Source organism: Talpa europaea, assembly GCF_964194135.1.
Source record: "Talpa europaea genome assembly, chromosome: 7".
NCBI classification, from domain to species: domain Eukaryota; kingdom Metazoa; phylum Chordata; class Mammalia; order Eulipotyphla; family Talpidae; genus Talpa; species Talpa europaea.
The window spans coordinates 49302249-49326130 of record NC_140074.1 but is presented as its reverse complement, the minus strand read 5'-3'; the positions used below and the strand labels follow the sequence as shown (position 1 = coordinate 49326130).

General features: G+C 34.8%; 1 protein-coding gene across 2 annotated transcripts in view; it reads left to right on the top strand.

The window, feature by feature from the left end:
- Positions 1-18863, top strand: part of UBQLN1 (ubiquilin 1) — a gene marked incomplete at both ends in the record, with an annotated part of 43298 nt that extends 24435 nt beyond the window's left edge. Inside the window, 8 exons of one of the 2 annotated variants that reach the window (XM_084238768.1) lie at positions 2709-2971; positions 5535-5693; positions 5844-6078; positions 12765-12907; positions 15694-15777; positions 16981-17096; positions 17311-17479; positions 18711-18863. In XM_084238768.1, the coding sequence (XP_084094894.1) occupies positions 2709-2971; positions 5535-5693; positions 5844-6078; positions 12765-12907; positions 15694-15777; positions 16981-17096; positions 17311-17479; positions 18711-18863 (1322 nt within the window). The remainder of the gene's footprint in view (positions 1-2708; positions 2972-5534; positions 5694-5843; positions 6079-12764; positions 12908-15693; positions 15778-16980; positions 17097-17310; positions 17480-18710) is intronic. The other variant, XM_084238769.1, reaches the window with a different exon arrangement.
- Between the last annotated feature and the right edge of the window lie 5019 nt (positions 18864-23882).

Below are 23882 nucleotides of genomic sequence, written 5' to 3'. Positions count from 1 at the left end.
AAGAACAGAATTAAAAATTTAAGAACAACTACAAAAAATTATATAATATACTCCTGGAATTGTATAGGAGTATATAGGTGTTGACCGATTAGGAATACAGATGTGCTTTGTTATCTTACATTTACACTTAATAAATGGTCTGTAAGTGAGACATTTCTTGTTAATAAAAGAGCATATGTACATCTGTTTTGATCACAACATAATTTAATCTGAGAGGAAGATTAGCTAAATTATTCATCCTAAACTAGCCCCTTGAATTTAATTTTCTCATTTATCAAATGAAGGCATGAGACTTGGTGATTTCCTAATTGTTTTGAACACACTGAAAAGGTCTGGGGCCTGGGAATAAGCCTACCTTTCTTGTATGTATTTTATCATATACCAGTACTAAGGTTCTGTGGAAGATTTTGGTGAATATAGTGTTCTGAAGCTAACAAAAATTGAACTAAATACATGCATGGTTTAATGCTGCTTTTCCTTCATTTGAATTGTATGACAAGTATGGTACGTTGGGTTTTTTTTTTTTTTTTTTTTAAATACAGTTTTCCCACATCAAGGATCATACATATTATCTTGTCCAGGAAAAGTTTTTCAGTTCTTTGGCTCCATCACTTCAATGAAAAGGCCCTTGATAACGGTTACTGTTGACCTTTTAGCTTGCCAGATTCGATGGACACTTTAGATTTTAATCCAATATCTATTATTATTTGTCAATCTTTCCTTGAAGTTTTCTTCTTTTTTTCCTAACTCGTGCTACTCTTTTTTCTCTGGTTAATTCTTGTTTATTGTGTTCCCCAGAGTCCTGTCCTGTCTTTCTTTTCTTTTTTTACTCTTTTTCACCAGTGACATTGTCGTAAGTATGACTATATCTGGGTAACTCTCAAATCTGTGCTTCAGCCCATATTACTTCTGAACTCTATGCCTATATGCAAGAATCATATATTTCCTTATGTTTTAAGTACTTTAGTCTCTCTGTGTCTCCCAAGAAAGCAAAATAAATGGAAAAACTCATCTTGCCCCTCAAACCAGTATTCTCCCTCACCAATTCTCTTGGTGCATAACCTCTCTTTCCATCCCGTGCATTTATTCCCTATTGCTTCTTCTTTTGTCCAGCTCCTCAACTTTCAAAATTTGTGATGTTTGCTGTAGTTGTTTCCATGCTGCCTTTATGGAATGAACATCTTAAGTAACTATTGTGCTTAAAATTTCTTAAGACTATTTGTGGCTTAGTCCCTGTCTACTTCTCCATCTTCATTTCTTACCATATCTCATCAGTTGTATTAGGATAGACTCTTCTCTGGTAATGTAGATAATCCCACACTCAGTGACTTGTTAACCACACAGCTTAAATGCTCCAGATCTTTCCTTCATACTACGTGTTTTTTACTGTCAGCAAGATCTACATCTGTATAGTCCTCAGAGGCTCAAGCTATTGGAGTTCTGCCATTTTGTAGCTGTGCCACTTGAGAACATGAAAGAAAGAGAGCTAGAGAATCACAAGTTGGACCTTTCATACTTTGGCAGAACCAGTAATCACATGGGTCTGTCCAACAGCAAAAGAAATCATTACACTGCGTGTGGAATGTTTACCTGAGCGTTGCTGTCTGCCATCCTAGTCATAATGAATGTTTCGCAGTTTCAGAATATATCGATATATTTATAATTATGCTTTTTACAATGTCTGCTGTATTTAGTATGAAGCCTTCCTCCCAGTGAACACTTCTCCTTGCCAGCTTACTCTCCAATCTCACTAAGTGTCATCTTGTAGAAAGCAGTTATCTCACCTAAGTGTACTATAATATTATAATATTCTGTGATTATCTATATTGAAGTACTTATTCTATAGTTGTTGTCCTGGTCTGTCTTCCCCAGTAGATTGAGTACTGAGAGTAGTGCTTTTGTCTTTCTTGTTAACTTATTCTCGAACATGGACTGTAGCACAGTCCGTGACACATATATAATGTGTTCAGTAAGTGAGGAATTGATGCATTTGGTTGGTTATGTACTTTTATTAAGTTTCTCTGTGATTTAATTTCTTGCAAGAGATGGCTAAAAGTATTGATCAGCAGGAGTTCAGTTCTGAATATATGGGTGAATTCTACTTGCTAAATTTAGTCATCTGGAAAGAGATGATTAGTATAATCCAGTGTATAGTTTTTCCTCCTTCCTTTATCTGGCATAGTCTAGGGTGTGTTTTCCTAACACCAATCAATACTCCAGTACCACGTGGGTGTTCATTTCTGAAAACTATTTTAATTCTGACACTACCTGGAATTATTGCGAGATCTGTCTGGCGAGCTAATGAGTTAAGGGCTAAGTATCCCCAGTTCTGCCCCTACTTCAGATACCAGTCCAGGTTTTGGGCTGCTCGTAATTCTGACTGACATGATGATCTCTTCATGCTTGTTATTTCCTAGAACAGCTTACAGAACTTAGAAAAACAACTTTACTCATGTTTAATAGTTTATTATAAAGGGTGTATGTCAGAAGCAGTTGGAAAAGAAGCAGTGCAGGGTATGGGGGAGCTGGGGAGAAAGTGGAGCTTCTGTGCCCTCTCTGCGCATAGCATCCTAATAGTACCTAGATTTGTTCACCAGCTCTCAAACTCTGAGTCTCATTGCTTAAAAGTTGTATTTTTAAGTACAGTTATGTTTATGATAAAATTTCTTGCTTTCACTTATGTGTCTCTTTTCCTTTTACCCTCTCAGGTGGCCTTGGAGGACTTGCAGGTCTGAGTAGCTTGGGTTTGAATACTACCAATTTCTCTGAACTGCAAAGCCAGATGCAGCGGCAACTTATGTCCAATCCTGAAATGATGGTCCAGATTATGGAGAATCCTTTTGTCCAGAGCATGCTCTCAAATCCTGACCTAATGAGGCAGTTAATTATGGCCAATCCACAAATGCAGCAGTTGATACAGAGAAATCCAGAGATTAGCCATATGCTGAATAATCCAGATATTATGAGACAGGTATGTGAAAAGTTCTTTCACTACATTTAACTAAAAAATTTTCTACACCTAAAGAACTTGCCCTGTATATATATATGACTAAGCAAACAAAAAGAGACTGTTTATTTTTTTATTTTTATTCTTTACATCATTGTTCATTTTTAAACAATATTAGCTCTCCCCACCCAGGTGTAGTCCCCATAGCGTTTCCTTCCCCAGTGCATCCATGCACCATCACCTCAGTCCTCTGTGCTCCCTCCCTCCTTGTGATCCCTCACACATCTCTTCCTCTGCAGTGTGTCTCTGATTTATAATTGTCTGCTTTTGCTTAGTTGTGTTTTGTATTGTTACTATTTTTTTTTACACTGATGTCTTACTTGGTTCCCCTATGTTCCTGATATAAGTGAAACCATCCGATATTTTTCTTTTTCCTTCTGGCTTATTTTACTGAGCATAATTCCTTCTAGTTCCATTCATGTTGCTGCGAATGGCATGAGTTTATCTTTTTCAATTGCTGAGTAAAACTCCGTTGTGTATATATACCACATCTTCTTGATCCAGTCATCTATTTTTGGGCATTTGCATTGTTTCCAGGTTTTACCTATTGGAAATAGTGCTGCAGTAAACATAGGGGTACAGGTATTCTTTTGAATCTAATGTTTTTGTGTTCTTTGGGTAGATCGATAGGCGTGGAATTGCTGAGACCCTAATTTTTGTTCCAGAAAGCTCAACTAATTTGGATTATATGAACTTTGCATTTTTTGCTATGTGTCCTTTTTTTTGAGATGTAATTGACATAACATTTATTAGTTCTAGATACATAAGGCCATAATAGGCCTTAATGTTTGCCACCTTACATAATTACAAAAAATTTTTTCTTGTGATAAGAACTTTTAAGTTCTACTCTCTTAGCAACTTTCAGCTATGCAATACAGTATATATTTTTTTAAGATTTATTTATTTATACAATAACCGGGGTATAGGCCAGATGTGCAGAAGGATGAGAGGATTCACCAGAGACAGAGCGGGGAACAGAACAGGAAGACTGAAATACACTGCTGAGGGGAGAGCAGTGGGCTAGGCAGGAGAGGAGGTCTGCTGGGCCATGTGGCTTGCTCCCTGGCGGGCTAGGGATCCAGTTCGTGCTGCAGAGGCTGCAGATTGCTTCATAGTGCTGTGCTTAACCCCTTGAGCCATCAGGGAGGCCTGGGTTTCTTGGTTTTAGATTCTATATATCTATATAGAGCACATACAGTATTTATCTTTCTCTGCTTGATTTATTTCACTTAGCATAATACTCTAGAAGGTCTGTTCACATTGTTGCAAATGGCAAGGTTGTATTCCTTTTAATGATTACTCTTTGTCTATTTATCTACATATGGATCACATTTACTTTATCCTTTCATTAGGTTGTTTCCATATTTGGCTATTGTAAATAGTGTTGTGGTTAACATTGGACTGCAGATTTCTTTTTGAGTTCATGTTTTCATATTCTTTGGATAAATACCTTAAGTAGAATTTGCTACATTGTTAGTAGTTCTACTTTTAGTCTTTTGAAGAACCCTCATTAGTATGGAGTTAATTCTATAATGGCTATGGCAGTTTATATTCCCATCAGCAGTAGTTTTGGTTTCCCTCATGATTAGTGATGTTGAATGTTTTTTTCAGGTACCTCTTGGCCATCAGTGTGTTTTCCTTGGAAAATGTCTATTGGGGTCTTCTGATCATTTTTAATTGGATTTTTTGGTTGAGTTATATTAGTTTTTATGTATTTTGGCTATGAATCCTTTATTAGACATACTATTTGCAAATGTTTTCTCCCATTCACTACCTTTCCATTGTATTGATGATTTTCTTTGCCTTGCAGAAACTTGGTTTTGGTTTGATGTAGTTTCACTTGTTTGTTTTTGCTTTTGTAACCATTGCTTTTCATACCAGATTTTAAAAATTATTGTCAAGATCTGTACTAAGGAGCCTAACATCTGTGTTATCGTCTAGTAGTTTTATGGTTTCAGGTCTTACCTGCCAGTCTTTAATTCATTTATTTCATTTATTTAATTAATTTAATTCTTTTATTCTCTTGCATGGGGCTGTCCAGTTTTCCCAGCATCATTTATTGTAAAGACTGCCCTTTATATATTGTATATTCTTGTCTGCTTTATCATAATTGACCACATATTATGGAAGTATTTCTGGACTTTGTTTCACTCCTTTAATCTTGGTGTCTGTTTTTATCCCAGCATCATACTGTTTTTATTCAATAGCTTTGTAAAATAGTGAGAAATCAGGAAGCATGATGTGTCCAGTTTTGCTGCTGTTCCATATTTTAAAGATCTTTGTAAACAGATAGTTTGCATATTTAAGAAACAAAAGGAGTCCAATTCAAGAGATAGACATTCATAGGATGTCTTTCTTGAAGTTATTTGAATGTTATTTTGCTTTTTGTAAGAGGATTAAGTTAAAATAGTTTAAATACTATTCATTTATGGAATTAGAAAACTCAAAATTAGCTGTGGCAGTTAATATCTAAAGTAATTCATATGTATTTCAGTGCCTTTTTTTTTAATGAAAATTTTTTTCTTAGACATTGGAACTTGCTAGGAATCCAGCAATGATGCAGGAAATGATGAGAAACCAGGACCGAGCTTTGAGTAACCTAGAAAGCATCCCTGGGGGATATAATGCTTTACGACGCATGTACACAGATATTCAGGAGCCAATGCTAAGTGCTGCACAAGAACAGGTGATAATACTTGGCTTAAACCAAGGGGTACTACTGTTTTAGCAAATATATGTTATTGAGATGTACCTTTTAATGTAATTTTCATTAGTAAAGAATATGTTATTTAAGACAAAGTCTTACTCTTTATGATTTTTATGTTTTCTATTACAGTTTGGTGGTAATCCATTTGCTTCCTTAGTGAGCAATACATCTTCAGGTGAAGGTAGTCAACCTTCTCGTACAGAAAATAGAGACCCATTACCCAATCCATGGGCTCCACAGGCTTCCCAGGCTTCTTCAACTTCCAGCGGCACTACCAGCTCTGTGGGAGGCACTGGTGGAAGTGCCACTACTGGCACTGCTGGGCAGAGTTCTGCTGCACCAAATCTGGGGCCTGGAGTAGGAGGTATGCTCATAACAACTTTTACTGTTTTTCTTTGTTCTCACTTCTTTGAATCATGAAAACATTTCTTAAACTATGGTTTTAGTATGTGAAGAGCTGCTTTTTTGGCTGTCCTTTCATGTTGTAAGGTTGCTTTTGAAATTAAGAAAACTTTAAATATGTAATGATTAGTATTAATCACAGTTCTGTGCAGTATAGTAGAGTTACTGAAGATTTCAGAAGCATTTTTGTTTTTTTATATTCTCATAAGATGGTTTATGAGAAGTGTACATTTTTGTCATTGTAACAGCAGGAAAATGGAAGTACAGGGGTCACACAGTTACTTAGGTACTATTACTAGAACATGTTTCTTGGCTTTAATCTGGTTTTACATTCTAGATCAGTGGATTCTAAAACTCCAGTTCTGATACCAGGGTTAAATTAGTTGCTTTGAGCACCTGCCAGGTTTGTTAAAGATTTCAGATTCTCAGGTCTTAACCTCAGATCTTGTGGATCAGAATCTTCCACAGTGGGGTTGAAGATCTATGTTTGCATAAAGCTGCTGGAGATTCTGTGTGAACAGGCTGGGAACTTACATACTAGACTCAAATGAAGACCTTTTTTTGGTATGTGTTCATGCTAATTCCTTATCTACAAATCGGGCCAAAATCAATAGCCAGGTTGATGGTTTTTAACTCTAACACTTAGCATTTAAATGAGAAGGAATGAAACAGGGGGCCACTTAGAGGGAGTTTAGATTTAGTTTCAAAAGATACCTGTGTCTTGGCAGAAGTAAAAAGATGAGATGCTGGATTAGGAATTTTAAAAATCATTACTGAGAGAAATGAGAATAGTCACAGTGGCATATGTATTCTTTTATAGGATACAGTCATGAGGTTTCTGGATATAATATAGTTTTATAAGTTAAAGTGACACTGTTTTTAATACAAGGAAAAAAGTACCCTGTATTTTACTTACTGCTTATTTGAGTGTTTTATTCACATTTTAAATGTCTTAGAGCAGAGAGAGACCACAACCATATTTACTCATATTTCCTAATAGTCAGATTGCCTTATTTTCCCCCTATAACTGTAGCATGGTTGTAGTTAAAACTTCTGTCTACAAAAAATCAGTTTTGCAACTTTGTACTCATTTTAAATTTAATGACTTGATACTCTTTTTAATATTTCATGTTAATGTTTTTCCCTCAAAGGAAAATAAGAAACAGTAAAAATGAACTAACTTACTCAGTTGATATAACAAATCCTTAGCATATTTGTACATTATTTGTACATTATTCTGATTTTTCTCAATAATTTGAGGTTACATATCTATGCATACGCAGGTATAGCTTATAAAGCTGAAATTCTTGTCTCTTCTTTGACCCTGTTTTAAGTATTTACTCTAGAAGGTAAGGAAATGATTGAGCAGGGATCAGCAAATTTTCTTGGTAAAGGGTCAGATCATATTTTAGACTTTGTAAGCCAAAAAAGAAATACTGACAATAATGCATTCTCAGTTGCAGACAACATATTCTACAGGTATTTTTATTGATGAAATTGTGAAAATATAATAATTGAGTATATTTTCTCATATATATTTACAAGTGATAGAGTTGAGGTTCTTTTATAGGGATATTTTTGTTTAGTTGGTATTCACAATGTCCCCTGTTGTGAAAATCAGTTGCAAATAATTATATACTGTTGGCAGAACCTGCATATCTGAGAGGTTGATGCTATCCTGAGATTGTTTAGTAAGCTTTAACTGAGGAATTATCCCCAGGACAGAAGATCACTGTCATCCCTAGCACCTTGGAGATTTGAACTCTGGGTACTTGATAGCAGCAGCCTCCTGGTACCCAGTTGCTTGACTTCTCCTATTCCTTGCTGGCACTGATAACAAGGTCAGCTCACCAAGATAAAATAAAACTCCTTATCTCAACCCATAAAAACTAAAGCCAAGGAGACATATTACAACTGATAGAGCAAAAAGACCTCTGAATTCAGTAAACTGTAACTTGCCTCATGAAGAGTTTAAGGTAACAGTCATTGCTTCTAGGAATCTTATCTTATTACTAAAGAAAAGCACAAACTTAAAGTAAAAGGCTGGAAAACAGTCCTACAAGCAAATGGTTGTTAGGGCCCAAACAGCTGTACTTATATCAGATAAAAATAGATATCAAGGTAAAATCGGTAGTGAGAGAGGGAAGGAAATGATTTCCTGATTAAGGACCTGAAACAAGTAGAGCACACAACAAATGATGAGCATCAAGAAATATAAAGCAATAACTTAATGGAAAAAGTGATAGCTGCAACTCTATCCTAGTAGGAGACTTTAGTACACTCACAACTCTGACAGATCAATAAGACAAAATAAATAGGAAATAAACAGAAAACAATAGCCTCAAATGACCAACTAAGTCAAACAAGCTAAAAAGACATCTACCAGAAGACTTCATCCAAAAACTACAGCATATACATTTTAGTCAAGTATATAGGGAACATTATCAATAATAGACCATATGTTGGGAAATTAAAGCAGGGATTGTTAAACACCAGGAAAGTCATGAAAATAGGGACACAAATTTATCAAAATTTATGGGGCAGTAGTGGTTTTAAGAGATTAGTTAAATGTAAACTTGCATGCCTACATTAAGAAGAAGGAAGAAGGGCCTCCCTGATGGTGCAAGGGGTTAAGCACCGCACCATGAAGCAATCCACAGCCTCTGCAGCACGAGTTTAATCCCCAGCCGGCCAGGGAGAAACCCACATGGCGAGGCAGACCTCTCCTGTCTTGCCCACTGCTCCTCTCAGAAGTGTATTTCAGTCTGCCTGTTCTGTTCCCCACTCTGTCTCTGGTGGATCCTTTCACCCCCCCCCAACCCCCACATCTCTGGCCTGTATCCCAGCTCTTGTATGCATAAATAAATAAATCTTTAGGGGAAAAAAAAAAGAAGAATCCCAAGCAAACAATTTAACTTTACACCTAAAGCAGTTGAAAAGAAACAAAACCAAAAAAACTTAATAGAAAGAAGGAAATAAAGAAAATTAGTAAATAAATAATTAATTTATTTTTAATTTTAAAGCTCCTAAGGTGATCCTAAATGTTGGGCGAAGGCTGAAATTAATAAATAAAATAGAAATTAACAAAATATGAAAGATCATTGAAATGAAGTTGTTCGAGGGGATAAATTGATAATCCTCTAGCCAGGCTAATAAAAAGAAAACTTCAGTAAATAGAATCAGTAATGAAAGAGGAGAAATTGCTACAGATACAGAAATATAAAAGATTATAAGAAACTATGGTAACTGGATGCTAATAAATTTGATTATCTTGAAGAAACGAATGGATAAATTTTTAAAGCAGTAACAATAAACCAAGACTGAATCAGTAAGAAACAAAAAACATGAACAGACTGGTCACAATTATGGAAATTGAAACAATAATAAAAAATCTCCCCCAAAACAAAGGCTCAGGACTTGATGGCTTTATATGTGAATTCTGACAAACCTTAAAGAACTTATGCCCATTCTTCTTAAATTATTCTTAAAAATCCCAGAAGAGTGAATACTCTGCAACACATTCTGTGGTACTAACAATACCATAATACCAAAAGTAGACAACATAATGAAAGAAAACTGCAGACTAATAATATCTGATGGATATTGATGCAAAAATTCTCAACAGAATGCAAGCAAATTGAATTGAGCAATATATTGCAAGGGTCATACATTTTGATCAAATGGATGCAAGGATGGTTTAGCTTATACTAATCAATGTAGTATGTTACATTAACAAAAGAGAATAAAAACCATATGATATCAGTAGATGCAGAGAGGACTTTTGGTTATATACAGTACCATTTATGATTTAAAATACTCTGAACAAGTTGGGAATGGAAGTGTCCTATCTCATCATAAAGGCCATATATCAAAAACCTACAGCCAGTATTATGGCTAATGGTGATAAACAAAACCTTTTCATTTTATATGAGGAACAAGGCAAAGAATGTGCCCTCTGTTGCCAGTTCTGTTTGTATAGAAGTGTAACTAAATCAGACAACAAAAGGAAATAAAGTCAGATTGGAAAAGAAGAGAAACTAGTATTATTTGCAGACATATGATACTATATAAAGAGCCTCAAAGACTCCACTAAAGCTATTAGAAATAATAAATGAGCACACTATAGTGACAGATTTACAAAACTAACACAAAAATTTGTTGCATTTTTACATAGAGAAAAATTAAGACAGCTGCATTTACAATCACATCAAAAAGAATTCCCTAGCAATTAACCAAAGAGGTGATTTACACAGTGAAAACTATAAGACACTACTAAAGCTATAGAGTAAGACATAAAGACATGGAAAGATATTCCAGTCTCATGGATGCAAAGAATTTAGTAAAAATGACAATTACCAAAAGCAACAAATAGATTTACTCCAACCCCCATTAAAATTCCAATGATACTCCTAAAGTTAATAGAATAAAAAATACTAAAATTTATTTGGAACTATAAAAGGCATTCGATATAGTTAAAGCAATTCTGAGAAAAAAGAAAATTTGAGGCATGTTACCTGATTTTAAACTATTATATAAAGTGACACTGATTAATATATTGAATAAAAATAGCTACACATATCAGTGGAGCAAAGTGTATAGCCAGATATAAATTCACACATATGTCAATACCTAATTATAACAAAGGGCCCAAAGCTATGTATTATTTGTGATCTCTTTAACAACTATTGCTGGGATATTTGGATGGCTACATGCCATCCATGTTGGATCATTATCTAACTCCATCCACAAAAATAAATTCAAAATGGGTTAAATAAAGACTTAAAACATAAGGGCCTCCCTGGTAGTGCAGCGGGTTGAGCACAGTGCTGTGGGGCTGTCTGTAGCCTTTGCTGCGTGGCTTCAGTTTCCAGCCAGCCAGGGAGATGCCCACATGGCGTGAAAGGCCTCTCCTCTCTTGTTCGCTGCTCCCCTCAGCAGTGTATTTGGTCAGTCTGCCTGTTCTGTTCCCCGCTCTGTCTGGTGAGTCCTCTCACCCTCCGCGCCTCTGGCCTGTATCCCAGCTCTTGTGTAAGTAAATAAAAAAATCTTAAAAAAAAAAAAAGACTTAAAATATAGCCCTGCAACAAATAAAGTGATATATTTCATGACATCAGTGACTAAGGTGTCGTTGGAGACTCAGTGCCAAAGTTGGAAATGAAAATCAGAACAAAAATAAACAATTGGGACTATCTCAAATTAAAAAGCTTTACACAACAAAAATAGCAAATTAGAAAAACATTCTACTGAATGGAAAAAGATATTTACCCCATCATACAACCTTGAAGGATTAATATCCATGGTATACAAAGAACTCATTCAATTTAACAATGAAAAAAAATCCAGTTGGAAAATTAACAGCAGATCTTAGTAGACAATTTACCAAAGGGTATACAGAAGGCCAGCAGATACATGGATAAATGGTCACCATTCATTATAATAAGGGAATGCAAGTCAAAACCACAACGAGGCATTATCTCATACCTGTGATAATGGCATACATCAAAAAGACCAAAAAGTGCTGGAAAGGATGTGGTGGAAGAGAAAACCTAAGACATTGTATTGGGACTGTACACTGGTATGGCTGTTTTGGAGAAATAGTCTGGAATTATCTTAAAGAACTAAAATTGGAAAATACCAACAATCCCACTATTGGGTATTTATCTGAAGAACATAAAGTAAACTTGAAAAATTACATGTTCCACAATATTTATAAAAGGTAGGATTTAGAAACAACCAAGTGACCAGTGAAAGAGATGTATATTCACACAATGAAGTACTATTCACCTATAAGGAGAAGTGAAATATTACCATTTACAGCAAAGTGGAAAGAAGTTGAGGGGATTGTGTGAAGTGAAGTAAATCACATAAAGACAAATATAACTTCATACATATGTACTATAAGGAAATAAAGTATATAGATGAACTGACAGTGCAAAATAATTATAAACATGGATGATAATGGACTGAGGTTTTTGAGGTGTAAGGGATGGTGGTAGGGAAAGTTTCAAAAAAAAAAAGTAACAAGCACTTTACATAGTAATCATTATAACTTATATAATAATAGTTAACTATTTCCCCATCTTACAAATGGGGAAACTGAAGAAGCCAAATAATATACTCAAGACCACCTAGTTAGATTGGATTTGAAACCAAGTTGTCTATCCCCAGACATTGTTCTTGGTCACTATGTTGTATAATCTCTGCAATGTTAAATGTGTCTGCCATTTTGTCCGGGAGTGCCAGTACTCAGTGAAAATGAAATACAGGCCTGCAACTGTTGATTGCAGGATATTCTAATTAAGTGATGCTGAAGTAAAAGTTGGCTCGGACTTCTTTACTTTATGGAAATTTTCAGTAGTGATTTTTGCCATGTTTAAATTTTGCCTCTTCGACTTTAGGGACTTATCTTTCCATGAGATGCAGTTTTACATAGATGCCATCAGAATGTTTAAAAACCATAGCCCTACTTCACCTGGTGTATGTTGAACATGTAGTATTAAAATTCTTTTCAGTTCAATTGATAAGAAGTATGTATAGTCTTATGCAGTTGCTAAAATTATGCCTGGTACATGTATTTAAAAGCTTTCTGTTTTGTTTACATAGCTATTGCTTAATAAAATGTCTTTGTTTCTTTAAACAAACTTTCAGCTAGTATGTTCAACACACCAGGAATGCAGAGCTTGTTGCAACAAATAACAGAAAATCCACAACTTATGCAAAACATGTTGTCTGCCCCCTATATGCGAAGTATGATGCAGTCACTAAGCCAGAACCCTGATCTTGCTGCACAGGTAAGTTTGTTAATTATATTTAAAAGGACTATGTAGTATGAATTGAAATAGCTTAATCAATTAATTGTGATTGTGGCACATTTGTGTTGTATGTATAACCTCAGTACACTAGGAAAGTAGTGGACCATTTGTTTTGGACCATTTGTTTCTGTGTAAGAAATTAACAGCTTTATCTCTGCCTTCCACTGGCAACAAAGAAGTTCAGGTTTATTTTATATCTATAGATGTTAATTAAGGATCTGGATATAAAATTTTTGGATTGCTTTATCTTGTTAAGATAATTTTTAGTGAAATGTAAGTCTTGAAAGTAAGAATTGATATTAACACATTTGAAATAATTAGATCACACAGATTATGGTAAATTCAAAATGGCAGCTGTGAAATAGTCTGAAATTGTTCATTCAAGGCAGAGGGAGATTTGTAGGAGCTTTATTCTCATTTTTTCCATTGCAGGTCATGGTCTCTTCCCCTCCTCCTCTATTACTGGTCCTTTATTTATTTTCTGACTTCTTTCTAAAGAGACTATAAGAAAATTAGTGACACTCAGCCTTCGCCCAACATTTAGGATCACCTTAGGAGCTTTAAAATTAAAAATAAAATAAATTCTTGGCTACATTCTGAGATTTTGATATAATTGCATTTTATATATATTTCTAATTCTGTAGGTAATTTAGATGTACGCCTAGGGACTTGAAGAGCCTTAGTGAATATGAAATTAGCCTTACTCATCTGTAGCTTATATTTACTGTTTACTAAAACTGACTTCTATAGTGTTAGGAATTTGAAACAGTTGCTTTTATAGTTTATTCCCATTTTCAAAAATTGTAAAAGCTTTAAACATTAATCACTTTCTTCATTATGGCAGACGGAATGTTTTTTATTCTCTAACGTCGAATCATGTTGATCCAAATAAATATATATATATATATATATATATATATAGTAATGGATATCTTTGAGGTATAATCCTCAGCAATAGCGTCTGCTCTCTTGAAATGTGTGGAGTTGGAAATAATTAGTTTTTAGAAGAATTTTTATATACTCAAATTTGCATATGGTAGGTACATTTTGTGAAAGATTATAATAAAAACTTGGCCTGAGTTTTTAGTATTAAATAGGCAGCTTTTATTATAATCGTAGCATTTTGTTTACAATGTGGAAAGTATACATAGAATGATCCTATTTGTATGCTTTAAAAGTATATTTTACAATCTGATACATCATAAATAACACTGAATGTGCATCTCACTTTTAAATTTTCACTTAAGTAAGACCCAGTCACTGAAACTAATAATTTTACATTTATAAAGTAAATTTATTTTTATTTTAAAGCAGAATACTGACAAAGATGGATAGATATGGGTATCTTTCATTATAGATAATTTAGAAACAATGTATTTGGTTGTCAGCACATCAAAGTTGTAGTTTCTCTCTGATTTTTATATAGTCATTCAAAAGAGAGTAAAGTCTGTATCAGTTCTATAAAGAGTCAGGTAAGTTAGGTGAAATAGCCTACTCAAAAGGAGATACCATTTTCTGAGAAAGAATGAATAAGAATGAATAAGATCACATGCTATTTCAACGAATGTGAATTCTGAAAGATACATGCAATAACTCCATTAATAGGTTCATAATAAAAAGCATTTGACTGGAACCAATAAAGGAGCAGGTTTGTTGCTCTCAAGTAGGTATTACTGTATTTACTGTGAACTCGTCGGTCACTTTGGAATAAATACTGTAATCCATAGAATATTTTCTGACTTCTTCCTGGTTTAGTTATGGTGCTGCCTTGTAGTAATTTACTAAAGGAGCAAAGTGGGGATTCTGCTTCCAGTATTTACATATAATTACTCTCAAATGTTAACTTCCGGAGAATAAGAATCATTTCCCTCTCCAAACTTTGGACTGGTAAATAGGGTATCACTAAATCATTGTTAGTTGACTTTTCATTCCATCTGGAGAAACAAAATTTGTCTTTTTTGAAGCTATGAGAATTTACTAGTTTCTGGTTATGTTGATTGTATATTGTAATCTTAATTTCAGGTATTCAATAATGTTAATATTGACCCTGACTTTTCAATTCTTAATACCTATTCAATGGTTAGGAGATATGCCACTTTTCTTATCTCTGGTGATGGTGAGGTGAAATCCAGATGCTAATCTTGGTGTTCTCAAATGGACTTACATGTTTAAGGACTTAGAGCATTTTAATACTTTCCCCAGAGATCTGTTGGTGCTAGCCCTAGCAGCTCCAGTTCTCTGGCAAGTTGGTTGCTGTTTTGCGGTTTTAATTTTCTGGACCTAATATTAGCTGCTTTGTAGTAGACAGGTAGATATAGTGGTTCCTGATCTCGATTTTTTTCTGTGCTTGCCACTTGTGTGCTGAGGTGTTCAAGCAAGCCATCTATGGTTTATCTTGTCAGTGTAGCAGATAATGTATCCTCATGAATGCCAGTTACTTCCATTTTTCTTTTAAGGACAAATACTCACCTTTGCTCAAGGAAAAGCCTAAGAAAATGATTGCTTTTATTTTTTAGGATATTGCATGTCATTGTCATAATCACCATTCTCATTGAGAGAGAAGACACCTTGTTTTTTGTTTTATTTTGTTTTGTCTTTTTCCTGGAGATTCCTCCTGTGGACAGTATCTTCCCTTTTTAACATGTTCTACCTTCCTTGCTTTTAAGTGCCAGTTTCGGCACTTGGGGGAAGATAGACTATTAAACAAGGTACATTACTTGTTTCAGATATTTCCAGTTAAAATTGTTTGAACACTTGCCCCATAGATGATGCTGAATAATCCCCTATTTGCTGGAAATCCTCAGCTTCAAGAACAAATGAGACAACAACTCCCAACTTTCCTCCAACAAGTGAGTAAGAAAAGATGCTAGCTATCTTCGGTAATGATTTGCTTGAAAAAGTTTAATGATAAACATTTTTCTTATTCTTCTCTGGCTGATAGCAAAACATAGAGTAGAGTCTGATAATGCTGTCAATTCACAGAGAACTCAGCTTGATCTTAACTGAGCCCCGTCTCACTGCTGACCTTTTGCTCATATTTCTTAAACATAAATTCTGAGGAAAGGACCATTTTGTTTTGCTTTTGAGGATTTAGGATTTTGAATACTCTGTTAATACCATAAACCATTTCCTTTCACGTTACTAACTTGAAGTGCTTCATTTTGTCACGTTATACTTTATGGTTTACTTAATCTCGAGTAGCAGGAAAGAGCTACCTTATCCAGTTTTACACGTTGCTTTCTTTGTAATGTTTTAATTCCTCCAAATTTATAGAATGCCTATTTTTCACAGGGTAGATCTCATTTCCTCAGACTCGGAATTAGCAGGATTAAAACTCAGTGTTGTCATAGAAGGAAGGTTTTATTATTAAAATGTACTTGAGATTGCCATGGTATTTTATTATTTATAAAAATAAAAGAGCTGTCTTGGTGTTTTGAAACTGGTAGTTCTAGGACTTTTAGTATTATGCAAATGATTTCAGGGTTATAAACCATTATCTAAGGTTAGTAGGTGTCCGTGATCTATTGTAATGATGTAAGCCTATTTTTTGGTCAGTTAGGTGGTGTATATTTGGTAGTGAAGCTGAATGCAGGACACATGTATTAACTTCAAACCTGGAACTATGTTTTAGATTGTATCTTATTGGTAAAATTGTTGCCTTAGCAACAGTAACACTTGGTCAGAAGGGGTATTTGGCTTTCACCATATTGCCATGTTTTACAATTTGTGCATTTGGAGATTGTCTTAGAAATAATTCTTTTCTCTCTGTTGGAGAAGGGCAACAGTTATGGCTTCCAGAATAGCTCCTGATTGTCTTTCATTATGAAAATGGTGTTCATGATGGACTTGGAAGGTCAAGTAATGATCTGCACACTAGGTTTGCTGTCAGAGAGGAGGTGCTTGTGTTTATTTTGGGAAACAAATTAGGATTTCCAGTGTCTAAGATAAAGTAAGGTTCTAGATTTTCTCCAGAAACAGCACAAAGAAAACATTTACTTTAACATCTTTTGATTTTAATTTTCTTGTAACCACTAGTTTTCTTTCTTTCTTAGATGCAGAATCCTGATACGTTATCGGCAATGTCAAATCCCAGAGCAATGCAAGCCTTGTTACAGATTCAGCAGGGTTTACAGACACTAGCAACGGAAGCCCCCGGCCTTATCCCAGGGTAGGCTTATTTGGGCAAGATGATGAAAGTGCACAGCAGTTACTTTCTCTCCCCAGGAATTTCAGACATATCATTCTGCCTTTTCTTGTTGAGTTTGTTTTTAAGATATTATTTTCAAAGTTGAAAACACTCAATTTAAGGAGTGTTTTACTAGCACACCTGCTCTGGCCTTTTGTGGAAATTTAAGTTTATTACTGATTTGTGCTTTTCTTAGGTTCACTCCAGGCCTGGGTGCATTAGGAAGCACTGGAGGCTCTTCAGGAACCAATGGATCTAGCTCTGCACCCAGTGAAAACCCAAGCCCCACAGCAGGAACCACTGAACCTGGACACCAGCAGTTTATCCAGCAAATGTTGCAGGCTCTTGCTGGAGTAAATCCTCAGGTAATCATGTGTTTTTGTTCATGTTTTATATTCTTTAGTGTAAGAAATATCCCAAGAAAAAAGAAAGTGGCAGTACTTTAGGGTTTAGAATGTAATGAAAAACACAATACTAAGGATATTGATTCTAAAATAGGCATTATAAAAATTGTTAAGGTCAGCACTATATTCGATACTAACAAACAATAGGATTATAGTGAAGAAATGCTGCAACTTAGTGTCATATTTTTTAGAGGCTGCCCTTTAAAATGCATACTCTTTTGGAGTCCTTGTTTGAAAACTATTTGAAACATGTTTTGTTTTCTTAAAGTTTGTCAGGAAGAAATAGACACAGGATTGTTCCAAATACCTCATGGACAACTATAGTCTATCTAATTTTTATATTTTGATTTTTGAAAAATTCCTGACTACCTCACTCCACTCACCATTACTGGTGTTATAATCTGTTTATATCTTACAAATATGGCTAAAATATGTGAACTCCTACTAATGTTCTTAGATCTGGAACATTCACTGACTTTACTAAAAATGTGACATAATACAGAGATGATTGCCAGGTTAAAACCTATTGCAGTAAATTACTCCCATTCTTCTGCTTGGCAAGAAAATAGCATGCTTTCTAATTTTAAACCTTCCTTAAATGCAACAAAAGGTTAGGTTTCTGTTTTGTACAGATAAACCTAATGTAGCTTTTTGCTCAGTAAATATTCATGAAATTAATAAGAAAACAGATTTCAGATATTGGACAGAATTATTACAGAAGTTGAATAATCTATAGGCTTCTTGTCAGGTTGGCTAGGGGTGATGGATCATTTGTATATTTTTGTTGTACCTTATTTCTATAGGAAGATTTGATACAGGTGAATTTGTCAGGATTAGGAGGATAGTCTGTGGGCTTGAAATCAGAACTCTTCCAAAAACCTGACGGGCCAATGAAGAAGTTGAGTCCATATTTCACACCTCATTGGACTTTAAAATTTTATACCTGAGGACACAGTTGGTCATTAGCTACAAAATAAAACATCTGATTTTAAACTAATACACTTTTAATTTTTCTTGTGTGTTCATGAACTTCTGTATGTTAAAAATGACAGTTTACTAAGCTTTTTCAAAGCAGAGTTAATGTGACTTTTTGACATTATTATTTGGGTATAAGTTAGACTATTTAAATAAAGTGCTAATGGACCTTAAGAGTTTTAGCTTAGTCTTTTTTTTTCCCCCTCTCCTTTAACAGCTACAGAACCCAGAAGTCAGATTTCAGCAGCAACTGGAACAGCTCAGTGCAATGGGGTTTTTGAACCGCGAAGCAAACTTACAAGCGCTAATAGCAACAGGAGGGGATATCAATGCAGCTATTGAAAGGTTACTGGGCTCTCAGCCATCATAGCAGCTTTTCTGTATCTTGAAAAAATGTAATTTATTTTTGATAACGGCTCTTAAATCTTTAAAATACCCGCTTTATTTCATTTTGACTCTTGGAATTTTGTGCTGTTAGAAACAAACCCAATATGATGCATTTTAAGGTGGAGTGCAGTAAGATGTATGGGTTTCTTTCATTTTCTTATTTTGGAACAGTGGGAATCAATGCTTTTTCATTTAAGGCTACTGCATGCATCAAACACTTCTGCATTTATTGTAATTTTTAAAAAAAACATCACCTTTTATAGCTGGGTGAACAGATTTTTGTCCTGCCTCTGTCCAATTTATTTGCTTTTTAAACATTAGCCTATGGTAGTAATTTATGTAGAATAAAAGCATTAAAAAGAAGCAAATCATTTGCGCTCTATAATTTGTGGTACAGTATTGCTTATTGTGACTTTGGCATGTATTTTTGCGAACAAAATGCTGTAAGATTTATACTACTGACAGTTTTTGCTTTCTTTGTACACAATTATAGTACGCATTTTGGGACTGCATTTTTAGAAACATACTACAGTAGATTATCTGAGCAAGACACCTGTAACCAAAAAAATAAACACCAAGAAATACTTTCAAGCTGAGTATTTCCTAATTGTATAGAATCTTACAGCATATTTGATAAACATCTCAGCAAAAGTGCCAGTTAGTCAGGTTTGTTGAAAATATAGTAGAAAATCTGATTCTGGTTATATCTTTAAGGACATTTAATTGTACAGACAACATAATGTACACTGTCTTAACATTCACAGATGACTGTAAATTACCTTAAATCTTTGTGCAGACTGAAGGAGCACTGTATAAAACCCAAAAGTGCATTTGCCTAGGACTTTTCAGCTTCTCCTATAGGTAGTTTAACAGGCATTACAATTTGTAATTGAAATGTTGCTTTCACTGAAAGTGTCTTGATGTTTCAGTTATTTTTAATCACCATATAAAAATTAAACTCTTTTGGATTTATCGGTTTTCTCATGCACAGGCAATACATGAATTTAAAATGATTTGTGAGCCTCTTGTTTCTGAAGTGTTTTGGTAGTTCTATTAAGAAATAGTTAAATATTGTGCTTTTCAGAGCCTCAGAGAAGGGGAATTTGGGGGGTGGGGGTGGGAATCTATCCTGGATTGGGCCAGCCTAAATAATACTGGCAACCAAGATTCTGTTAGGATTTCTGTGCGTATAGTGTAGTAAAGAAGTATCATTCAGGGGTGAAAAAGAGCCGTTTTAACAATGTTGAGTACATTTGGCTGTTCTGCAGCCCTTTTCTTCCCTCCCCAAAGAAGTTCTGTTTGCCTATCTCTCAAACTGTTGGGGGTGATACATTCCTTTAGGACCAATTAAAGCGTAACTTTGGAGTCAGTAATATATTTGGCTGACTCTGGTTCAGTATTCTCTTAGGTCATTAGATTCTCTCATGTACAGTTACAGGAAATTAAAGTGTTTAACCTAAATTGAGTTCAAACCAATAAAATCAAGGGACATACAAGTTGAATTCCATTACTTCTGTAAGTTACTTGCTATTAAAAAAGGTTAAGAGGCCAGGTTGCCTATTGTGCACTGTTCGACACTTTTCCCCAGGAGAAACATATTCTAAGGTCAAGGTGGAGGCATGACTAGAGGAAGTTGTTAGGGTGGTATTCATGTGTCTTTGCTCTCTGCCTTATGCCTCAGTCTGGTTTAAAAACTTTTGTACTGGCTAATGGTGGTATACTATTGTGGGATAGTGTCATAACCAATTTGACAATTTATTAATCACAAAATAACAATAAATCTCTAGCTTTTACACTTGGTTTGTCTTGCCTCTTTTGTAGAAAGAAAAAGATGTCTTTCTCTAACCATGTCTTTTAAAGACTATTGATTGGAGTTGATTTGCCCCAGATTTTATCATACTTTAGAGTGTTCTTCATTAATTTTTGTTTCCCCAACTAGAATATGCACATACACTGTATTGTGTGTTAAAAAGATACAGCCAACTCAGAAGTCAGGTGACCTGGACTCCTGGTTTTTGTTTTGTTTTGTTTTTTGGCATCTAGTTATTTGACCAGTAAAGACATGATTTCTTTATTGGAAAAACGATGGTGAGGCCTGTGTGGCACACTGGACTGGGTGATCTCATAAGTAATTTTTGAGCAGCTACAGTAGTATGATTTTGTTGTTGTTAGCTGGTTTCCAGTATGTTTATCATAAATCTGGCTATCTTTTACATGGTATAGATTGTTTATGACTCTTTAAAAGCATTTTAAAAAGATACTTAAAATAGTATAGGTTTAGATTATTCTTATATTGGGTTATTTTGCTACAACTTCAGTAAAGAAGAGAAAAAACAATTTAGGGTTTTATTTCCCAAGTGGAAATAAATGCTGACCAGTCAAATGACAGCTGGACTCTCTGCATTTAGAATTAGTTTCACATGTGACTTACGTATAGTAGTGAAAATGATCTTTTATTTTCTATGTTATTTAATAAGAAAATCACAATAATATAGGACAGGAAGAATAAGAATGTCATTAACGGTAGTAATAAAGGTAGAGCTAAACTGCATGTGTGTGGTTAAGGCAGGCAAATACGCCATACCTTACTTCCTCTCTGAAGAAATTAACATTAAATTGAATGTGTTACAGTCAACAAGAATGCCTACATTAAAGGAATCTGTTTTATAGTTTTTTAACCCATCCTTTCTCCATCTTCTTTCACTATTCTTCAGGATAAAGCTGTATCTAAGGAACACGCTTTGGGAAAAGCTGTATTTAGCAAATTTCCACTTCTGGTATTGCATTTATCTTTTTCAGCTTATATATAGCCTACCTCTCCTGGGCTCATTTCTGAAGTCTTTGTAAACTTTGCTAACTGGTGATTGATTTATTCTGAACTACTTAACCCTTTTCTGTCAACTGCTGCATTCTACTTTCTTGTCAGTCTGTTTTTATTGACATGTTTCATTCCGTTTTGGGCTTTTTTTTCTGCTTTGAGATTTTCTTTAGTTACTTAAGTAACATTAAGTTTTCTGTCACTGCTTTCTTTTTGACTTTCCTTTAATCAACCATAAGCAATCACTGCCTCACAGTGTCAACATTTATTGAATTTTTGTTCAGAGTATCAGGTTCTCTTCTAGTTGCAGAAAGTGTAACAGTAAATAAAAGTTTTATTGATTTTACATGGTAGGGTGTTGAGATAAATTAAAACAAGATATATGTATGTGTGTGTGTATGTATATGTGTATATGTGTATATAATATATGGCCTGTTAGGTAGTGATAAGTGCTTTGGTGAAAAATGAAGCAGAATAAGTAGGCTAGTTCAGGAAGGTGTTTTTATTTGATATACTTAAAAATTTTTTTTACTGTCAGAGAAGTACTCTTGAGATGGTGACATTTAAAGAGAGACAAAGAATATCTGGGAGGGTGAATAACTTGAGGAAGAGGGACAAGTAATTAAGAGACCCTGTAATATCAGTGTTCTTAATGTGTTTGTAGAATGCAGAGTTCAGTGTGTCTGGACAGGAGTAGCTAGGGAGATAGCAGTGTAGGGAATATGATCGGAGAAATGGGATGGTTCCGATGTTTGATGTGAAGCACCTAATACTCCAACTTCTGTGTCCCATTCCCAGAGTTTTTTTCTGGGGTTGGAGGAAAATTTTTGTTTCCAACAAGTTATCGGGTGATAAGTACTGGATCAGGGAGAAGAGGTTGGATGCAGGGAGACTGTTAGGAGGTAATAATCTGAAAAAAAGAGCTCATACACAGGCTTAGACTGGGTTGATAGCAGTGGGAAGTGATAAGTAGTCGGATGTGAGTTATATTTTGAAGGCAGTATCCTTAAGATTTACTGTTGGATATAAGTCTGAGGTTAAGAGTGAGAGAGGAGTGAAACAAGATGAACATAGTAGAGATACATGATGGGGGATAGTGTATATCAGAGGTTCAATTTTGATATGTTCATTAGGATATACTTGATAGAACATTCCAGTGGAGAGGTGAATTGGAGGAGAGTTTCAGACCATAGACAGGTGATATATTTGCAGTGTATCTAGAGGAATAGTATTTAAAGCAGAGGGAACTAGATCAGTAGTTCTCAACAAGGACTTTATCTTCCATATGAGGCTTCTGGCAATGTCTGGAAATACTTTCTGACATCATGATTGGGACTGCTATTGGATCTTAAAATGCATTTTCTAATTAAAAAAATGATCTCAGAATGGACCCAAGACATTCATATAAGAACTAAAACGAAAATTCTTAGAAACAAGCAAGTATAAATCTTTGGACTTTGAGCTAGGCAGTGATTTCTGAGAAGAGACAACAACACAAGCAACCAGTAAAAAATAAATTGGACTTCATCAAACTTAAAGGATTTGTGTCTCCAAATTGATTGAATGAAGAGGCAACCCAGAGAATGGACAAAAATACTTGGAAGTCATGTCTGTTAAGAATCTAATATGTAGGATATATAAAGAACTCTCACTACTCATTTAAAAGTCAACTCAAAAAAAAAATAAAAAAATAAAAGTCAACTTAATTAAAAAATGGACAAAGGATTTTAATAGACATTTCTTCAGAGAAGATAAACAAATGGCCAGCAAGCCCATGGAAAGATGCTCAACATCATTAGGGAAATGCAAATTGAAACCTTAATCAGATAGCACTTTACATCCCACTAGGATAGCTATAATCACAAAGACAAAATGTAACAAGTATTGGCTGGAATTTGCCCTTTAGTGATGGGAGAATAAATGGGCACACAGTAGTTTCAGAAAATTATAATCCTTGGTTGATGGTATCTTTGATTAAAATCAACCTGTTTTAATTTCTTGTCCATCAACCTCTTTAATTTCTTTTTTTTTTTTTTTTTATAGAGGCATGCTTTATTTATTTGTTTGCTGGTTTGTTTGTTTTTGTTTATACATGCACTGGGTACAGTCAGATGCGTGGGAGGGTGAGAGAATTCACCAGAGCCAGAGCGGAGAGCAGAGCAGGCAGAAGGACCGAAGCACACT